Genomic DNA, 8,725 nt, shown 5'->3' with positions numbered 1-8,725 from the left:
ATTTCCAAGCAAACAATTCGAATTCCATGATGCCTGTCGTGCTTACATTAAGATCATAGGTGCACAATTTCAATACAAATCGTTCAAAGTATTTTCCATAATGTTCAATGAATCATTCATATTATACTCTTTGTTCTAAACCCTGATTAATACAAAAAACTTTTCTAAGTTAACTCTAGGTTCAATCCAAGTTCACTGACTCCTAATATTTTTAACGATTAATATTATCAACTTAACACTATACTATAATCTATAAGTTTAGTTAAATGACTTAACTGTCAGTTATACTATTAACCTATTATGATTTAACGTAATGCCTTATAACTCAGTTAAAACTTATTCTTAAACTACAAAACTTTACCATAATTCATGTTTCATATGTCTGAACTTTAATTTTTATATGATCTAGTGATTGACCTTTAATACTATGCTATATCCTACTAAGCTAATACCTCATCATTAATTCTTTCATAAATCGTATAGTAACTATTACACTTGAATAATGGAGCAAAAGGAAACAAAACAGCAAGCGCAAATTTACACAACTATGAGTGTATGTGTATATATTTTATTCTAACAAGTCTACTCTATAAATCAAATAGTAGCTGTCACACTCTTGAACAAGGAAATGCATGGCTGCCAAGATGGCGGCCATGGGCTGAAGCAGACAGAGTTTCGGTAATTAACGAAACAAAAGAAAACGTTCTGCCTGGCTAGGGGCAGGGTGACAAAACTATCATGGTAATTAAGTTTCTAATCTTAGCCCTAGGGGAAACAGCTTTCAGGAACAAGAGCTGACTACCCAGTCTACCAGGAAATAGAAGTTAAAAAATATCTAGAAAGAAGTAAAACTTAGAAAGACAGAGAGAAATAATTCTGCTATGCACTTTCCATCAGGTGTATTGAGATTTACTTATAAGTTTTACTGCCATGTATGCACACTGGTCACTAATCACACGCCAATATTATAGGTATAACTGATATCCTATGTCAGAAGCGATCTTCCAGATGGGCCTTTACAGGCCTCAGCCATGTAGCTATAGATGTTGGCTCCCAACACAACTGTCTTTTGCATGTTTATTTAGTACCCTGAGACTTTGCCAAAGTCCTTTATCAGTGCAAGCAGGGTTTTGACAGATTCTCCAGGTATAGGATCATATCAGCAAAGAGGGATAACTTGACCTCCTCTTTTCCTATTTGGATACCCCTGATTTTCTTCTCTTATCTAATTGCCTGAGCTAGGACTTCCAACACAGTATTGACCAAGTGGGGTGAGAGTGGGCAGCCTTGTCTTGTTCCAGTTTTCAGGGGAAATGTTTCCAGCTTCTGTCAATTTAGCAATATGTTAGCTGTGGGTTTATCGTAGATGGCACTTACTATTTTGAGGTATGTTTCTTCTATACCTAGGTTTTTGAGGGTTTTTTATCAAGAAAGGATGCTGGATTTTATCAAAAGTTTTTTGCATCTAATGAGATAATCATGTGGTTCTTGTTTTACATCTGTTGATGTATTTAAGGACATTTATGGTCTTGCGAATGTTGAACCAGCCCTACATTCTGGGAATGAAGCCTACTGGGACATAGTAGATGATTTTTGAGATGTGTTTTTGGATCTGATTTGCTAGAATCTTGTTGAGGATTTTGCATCTATGTTCATAAGGGATATTGGCCTTTAGTTCTCTTTTTTTGTTGTTGAATCTTTACCCAGTTTGGGTATCAGTGTGATGTTAGCATTGTAAAATGATTTCAGGAGAATTCCATCTTTCTCAATTGCTTGGAATACTTTCAGTAGGATTGGTATCAGCTTCTCCTTGTACGTTTTGTTCCAGAATTCTGTTGGAAAGTCATCCGGTCCAGGGCTTTTTTTTTGGTAGGTAGTTTTCTTATGACAGAGTCAATTTCCTGGTTTGTTATTGCTCTATTTAGTGTCTCAATGTCTTCTTGTTTCAATCTGGGGAGGTTGTATGATGTGAGAAAGTCCTCCATTTCATTTAGGTTATCAAGTTTGTTTCCATACATGTGTACATAGTAATCTCTGATAATCTTTTGTATTTCTTCGGAGTCAGTTGTGATTTGACATTTTCTATTTCTGATTGTGTTTATTTGTGCTTTTTCTATCCATTTCTTGTTCATTCTGGCTGGGAGCCCATCAATCTTGTTAATTCTCTCAAAGAACAAACTTTTTGTTTTGTTGATGTTTTCTATGATATTTTTGTCTTCTATACTCTGTATTTGGGCTCTTATTTTTGTGATTTGGATTCTTCTGCTAAAGTTGAGGTTTTGGTCATCTTCTTTTTCCAGCTCCCTTAGGTGATTTGTTAGGCTCTCAACTTCTGATCTTTCCATTGTCTTGATGTGTGCTTGTAGAGATATAAATTCCCCTCTGAGAACTGCTTTCAGGGCATCCCTGAAGTTTTGGTAAGTTGTTTCTTCATTTTCATTTGTTTCCAGGAATCTTTCAGTTTCTGCTTTGATTTCAGTGTTGACCCAATAGTTGTTCAGCATCCTGCTATTTAGTGTCCATGTCTTTGTGGGCTTTTGGGAAATGTTGTTGGTGTTGATATTTATTTTTATTCCACTATGGTCTGAGAATGTGCATGGCCAGATTTCAATCTTATGGAATTTGTTTATGCTTGATTTATGACCACGGATGTGATCATCTTGGAGTATGTTCCATGTGGTGATGAGTAGAATGTATATTCTGTGGTTGTTGAGTGGAATAATCTGTAGGTATCTATTAAGTCCATTTGGTTGAGTATTAAGCTTAGGTTCTGGATCTCCTTGTTGATTTTTTGCCTTGATGACCTATCTAGGGCTATCAGTGGGGTATTCAAGTCCCCTGCTATAATAGTGTTAGAGTCAATATCTTTTTTTAGTTTATTTAGTAGTTGTTTTATAGATGCTGGTGCTCCTGTGATAGGTGCTTATATGTTTAGGATGAACATTACTTGTTGATGGATTGAACCTTTTATCATTATGTAGTATCCTTTTGCATCTTTTAAAATTTTTGATAGCTTAAAGATTGTTTTGTCTGATATTAAGATTGCAACTCCTGCCTTGCTTTGTGATCCATTTGCCTGGAAACTCGTTTTCCAACCTTTAACTTTGAGTCTGTGTGCATCCCTTGAAGTGAGATGAGTCTCCTGGATGCAGCAAATAATTAGGTCATGGTTTCTTATCCAGTCTGCCATTCTGTGTCTTTTCAGTGGTGTATTTAGTCCATTCACATTCAAGTGATTATTGAAATATGATTGTTTATCCCTGTCATGAGGATCTTATAAAGCTTTTCCTTTGCTTGTTTTCTTTTGGCTTTGGAGTTAATGTATGTGTGTGTTTTCAAGTTTCTTGTTGCGCTGTATTCTCTGCTGATTCTGTGGTCTGCTCTTCTCCTGGGAAGTGTGTGGTCAATCTTTTTCTTCTTTCTTCTGTGCTTTATACCTTTTTAAGTGTCTCATGTAGAGCTGGTCTGGAAGCTGCATAATCTCTTAGGGATTGGATGTCTGGGAAGAATTTTAATTCTTCTTCACTGATGAAGCTGAGCTTGGCTGGATAAGAAATCTTAGTTATATTGTTTATCGTTGAAAACTTTGAATATAGGGCTCTAGTCCCTTCTTGCTTGTAGTGTTTCTGGTGATAGGTCTGCTGCTATTCTAATTGGTTTTCCCCAATAGGTAGTCTGACCTTTCTCTCATTCTACCTTTACGATTTTTTCTTTTGTGCCTTTTTGTGTAGGTGAATTACTATGTGTCTGGGGGTTGGTCTTCTCATTTGATGTCTTTTGGGGGTTCTCTGTATCTCTTGTGCTTGGCTGGTCACATCTCTGGTGAGATGGGGAAAGTTTTCTTGGATTATTTCCTGGAATACTTGTTCTAAATTGTTCTCCATTTCCTTTTCTTCTTCTGGGATACTAATCAGGCATAGGTTCAGCCTCTTGATATAATTGCACATCTCTTATAGGCTTTTTTCTTTCTTTCTGAGTCTTCTTTCCATATTTTTTATAGATTCGGCTAATTCCATGTACTGGTCTTCAAGTTCTGAGATTCTTTCTTCAGCTTGATTAATTCTGCTTCCCAAGCTTGTCATCTTGTTATTTATTTCCTGGATGAAGTTTTTTATTGCCAAAATCTCTGTTACAAGTTCTTTCAGTGTTGCATCTTATCTTTTTTGAGTCTTATTCACTCTTTTCGTCCATTCCCGAATCCTTGTGGTATTCTGGGGACAGCTATTGATGACTTCCATTGTTTATGCACCAAAGTCTGATTTTTTAGGAGTTTTATCTTTGGTACACTTGAAATTTCCTGAGGTCTTTCTTTGGTTTTTCCTCATTTGTGACAGAGTTCTTGTTTTCATCTTTAGTTTTCTTATTCACTGTGTGGGAGAGTCTTTCTCTTCTGATGTTTGCTCAGTCCTCTATTCTTATCTGATTCGGGCTCTGGATTTGTTCTATTTTGAAATAGGATGGTGGATGGGAACCTTTGTTGTTTCTTGTAGTTTTTGGAATTCAAACAAAGTAGGGGATAGGGTGCTAGGATTCAGAAACTACTTGCAAATTACAGTGTTCACTTATTGTGGTATGTGTTCCCTGAGACCCACTCCTCACCACCACTCTATACGATGATGCAAAGCAGAAACGAATGCAAAAAACAATTGAACACACACACACACACACACACACACAAGACATATACACACACCCCAAAACAAACTGGAATAACAGCAAAGTGAAACAAAACAAACAACAACAATAACCAAGAAAACTAAACACACACACACACACACACACACACACGCCTAGCACAAAGTGAATAGAGAAGAAAAACAGAAAAACCGGAGGAAAATAAATAAATAAATAAATAAATAAGGAATTCAGGTTGAACCCTCACACATATATTGACACACACCTTAAACTATAAAATATGAAAACAAAACCCCCCAGAAGAACAAAAGAGCAAGAGCAAAAGCAACTCAACAACAACAACAAAATTGAAAGATGAACACTCAGTCATTCACATACACACATAAATAGAAAATGACAAATAAAGCCGGGCTCGGTGGCTCAGCCTGTAATCCCGCGCCTTTGGGAGGCTGAGGTGAGTGGATTGCCTGAGCCCGCAGGTTCGAGACCCGCCTGGGCAGCGAGACCTCATCTCTACAATAAATCAAAAAATCAGCCGGGCGTGGTAGCGCATGCCTGTAATTCTGGCTACTTGGAAGGCTGAGGCGGAAGGATCGCTGGAGCCCAGCAGGTCGAGGCTGTGGTGGCCGGAGCGGCCACTGTACTCCAGTCTGGGCAACCGAGTGAGACTCCAACTCAAAAAAAAAAAAAAAAAGAAAAGAAAATGACAAATAAAAGAAAAAAAAATAGAAAAAGAAAATAAAAAAATTTGGAGGGATGCAGATCAAACCCTCACATACACATTCATGCACAAAGGAAAAATATTTTAAAAATAGATGAATTAACAGTCAAAAAAATTTTTCAATTAAAAAAATTGAAAGAAAAAAACCTGCCCTCTTGTAGCAGGCTCTATAATTATTCCTCTAATCAGGTCTCTCCTGCAGAGACACATCTTTCACTCTCTCAGTGTCTGAAGCAGGGATGGAGGAGGGGCAGTGGAGGTGGGTGGGGCTGCAGTTCTCCCCTCCCTCTCTCATATGGTCAGGGAGATGATCTCTGGTGGGGAGGTAGAGGATTGTCTCTTCCCCAGTTATGTACTTGCAGGGGGTGCCCCAGTCAGGCTTATACTGGAATGGAGTTCTCCTATTTTGACTGATGTCCAGGATCCGCCTGGGTTTGTCCCCTCAGTCGTGGCCTAGCTGTGTAGGTCTGACATTCAGAGGATTGCTGGGGAGGATGGGGTTTGAGTCAGACCTGTACTCACCACTGATCTCTTTGGAGTTCTTTGAGTTGAAGTCTCACTCCCTCACACAGGCCAGAGTGCAGTGGCACGCTCAAAGCCATCCCAGCATCAACCTGCTGGGCTCTGGTGATCCTTCTGTCTCAGCCTTCCAAGTAGCTGGAACTAGAGGTGTGCGCTACCACATTGGGCTAATTTTTTATTTATTGTAGAGACGAGGTCTCGCCAAATTGCCCAGGTGGGTCTTGAACCCCGGGGGCTCAGGCAATCCACTTGCCTTGGCCTCCCAAGGTGCTGAGACTACAGGCTGAGCCACTGATCCCGGCCCATTTTAAGTTTTTAAGCAAGAACTGGATGATTCTTTATTTCAGTGGATGAGAGATTGGACCAAATGACCAGTCCAATTCAAAGATATTACAATTCTAAGATCTCAGGCTTAGGATATAGCCTAGATCATTTTTAATATAAGTGAACACTACTTAGTTATGGTATTTACACTTTATTAGCTATGTTCAGTTTCAAATATTTTGTTTGGTTTTATTCAGAAGCAAAATAAATTAGTTATTTATATTAAAATCTTTATTTGTAAATAGTTGGTGTCTTTTTACATTTTGTCAGTTTGGAAAACAGTGGTTTTATTCATGAATTCAACTATTTATAAAAATCTTGCTATAGTCAATGTACCCTGTTAGATGTTGTAAGGATACAAATATGTAAGATATGGTTCCTATTCTCTTAAGAGTTTATAATCTAGAAGAAGAAATAAAGCAAGTTCTTATTTTGTTTTATGTCTCAGATATGATATTCCCAACAATTATGGCTTTGGTTATAATTCTCCACAATTGTTCATTCACTTGTATGCCATGGCAGGAAAACACAGCCAAGGTTCTGTTTTTTGTTTTTGTTTTTTTTTCCTGTTTTGTTCTTCCCACATATGTTTTATGAATGCCTGTTTACTATTTCTTTCCCTAGCATTACTTTCTCTCTTGAATATTTTCTGCCTCTTTTTTCCTTTCCTTTTCTTGTTTCCTTTTTTTTTTTTTTTTTCTCATGCAGGGAGAGGTATGTGCAAATGCTTGACCAGATTGCCCGGCAAATGATTGATTTCTACAAAGATGTGGTAACTCAACGAGTGATGGACCAGCGTATTTTAGAAGAATTGTATAATTTCAAGCATGTTATTGAGGAACTGACCAGGTAAAAACTGCAGTTATCCTAAATATAAAACAAAAGTCTATCTCTCTAGAGAGTAAAAAATATTTAGAGAAAGTAGATAAAGATGAAGACTCCTTTGTTATCATGTGTAGCAAGAGAACAGAAAGAGCTAGATATCATTGTAGATATGGCTGTAGAGAAATCTGTATATAGATTATGTGGTTAACACAAAACTAAGGCTTTGTATATATTTGACAGGCAAGAGACTCTTGCTTTTCCTTCCAAGATACACATATTTACTTTAATCAGGTTTACAGAGCATTGCTGCCTTGATTATGAATGTTAAGATCTAAACCCCAAAGACAACAAGTATTATACAGCAGTCAAGGTTAGTGATCATCTAAACTTGATTAGCGGTGAGAATAAAGAGGACAGGATAGGCTTATCAGAGAGTGGGGCAGAGCAGCATATAGGCCTTGCCTGTCAGAATCTGCCTCCCCTCCATACTAGACGATCTCCCCCACATCTTCTTACTGCCATTTCTTGCCAGCCTGATTTCATTGCCAAACCTGGCAAGAATCCATTCGGCATGTACACTTGATTTCTTTCTTTTTTTTTTTTTAAGCGACGAGGTCTCAGTTGCCCAGGCTGGTCTCAAATCCCTGGACTCAGGCAATTGTCTCACCTCTACCTCCCAAAGTGCTGGGATTACAGTTGTGAGCCACCATGCCTAGCTCACTTGATTTCTTAATTTGATTTCTAAGGTGGAAAAACTAGGAAGAGAGACATAGATGATAGCTGAGAAGATACCTGATATAAATCAAATTTCCTGGGTAGAAACTTTTTGGAAGCCTTCAACTATGGGTTTAAAATTTTTTGCTTTATTTCAGGGAACTGTGTCTGGTTCGGGCACATGATGTGAAATTAACAAAGGAAGCAGAAAAGGTTCACAAGAATTTGGCACAAGCTCTTTTAGATGCTGAAAAGAATGCCAAGTGAGTTGCTTAAAGTTTGTGTACTTACATAGGGGAAAAGGAAGAAGCTTATATAGCTTCTGAAATAATATATACAACTTCTTGAATTCTTATAACTAACTTCTTGAATTCTTAAAATACTTACAGCTTACTTTATCTGAAATTAGTTGATTTCTCATTCTGGGTGGAAAGAAAATAAGACATAATCTTTCTCTTGGAGACTGACTGTTGGTTTCAGCATTAATCATTTTGTTGAATATGACTTGAAGGCTGTTACTTTCTGGTTTTCTAGAAAAATTATAAAGGGGCAGTGTGAATAGCAGAGACTCGGAAACCATATTGCTTGCTGTGTAACCTTGGAGAAGTCAATTTTTCTAGGCCTGTTGTCGATATAAAATTGGAATTATAATATTACCTATCTCATAGGACTATTAGGAGTATTAAAGGAGTAAATATGAGTAAAACACTTAGAACAGGTAGTCAGTGCTATGATAGTATGAGACATTATTCTATTCTAGTTCCTTTTAACAAAATTTTATAAATCATGAAATATTTCAAGCATTCAGGGAATAAAGCATTATAATGAACACTTATGTACCTTCCATCCTAAGTTACCAAATGTTAGTCATTATGTCATACCTGCTTTACACCTTTCTTTTTAGGAAACAAGATTTTATAGAAACATTTGAATTTAAACACACACACACACACACACACACACACACACACACACACACACACA

The 8,725-nt window shown here is 37.4% G+C and overlaps 1 protein-coding gene across 1 annotated transcript in view; it reads left to right on the top strand.

The window, feature by feature from the left end:
• Positions 1–628: 628 nt before the first annotated feature.
• The window catches only part of LOC103263744 (axonemal dynein light chain domain-containing protein 1-like), a gene marked incomplete at its 3' end in the record, with an annotated part of 56,467 nt that continues 48,370 nt past the window's right edge, over positions 629–8,725 (top strand). Inside the window, exons 1-3 of the mRNA XM_008061417.1 lie at positions 629–678; positions 6,911–7,051; positions 7,900–8,004. Coding sequence (XP_008059608.1) covers positions 629–678; positions 6,911–7,051; positions 7,900–8,004 — 296 coding nt within the window. The remainder of the gene's footprint in view (positions 679–6,910; positions 7,052–7,899; positions 8,005–8,725) is intronic.

The sequence above is a fragment of the Carlito syrichta genome, unplaced genomic scaffold (genome assembly GCF_000164805.1).
Source record: "Carlito syrichta isolate Samal-C Ts95f unplaced genomic scaffold, Tarsius_syrichta-2.0.1 Scaffold305246, whole genome shotgun sequence".
NCBI classification, from domain to species: domain Eukaryota; kingdom Metazoa; phylum Chordata; class Mammalia; order Primates; family Tarsiidae; genus Carlito; species Carlito syrichta.
Note: the sequence above shows the minus strand (reverse complement) of the source record. Positions and strands in the feature narration are given on the sequence as shown.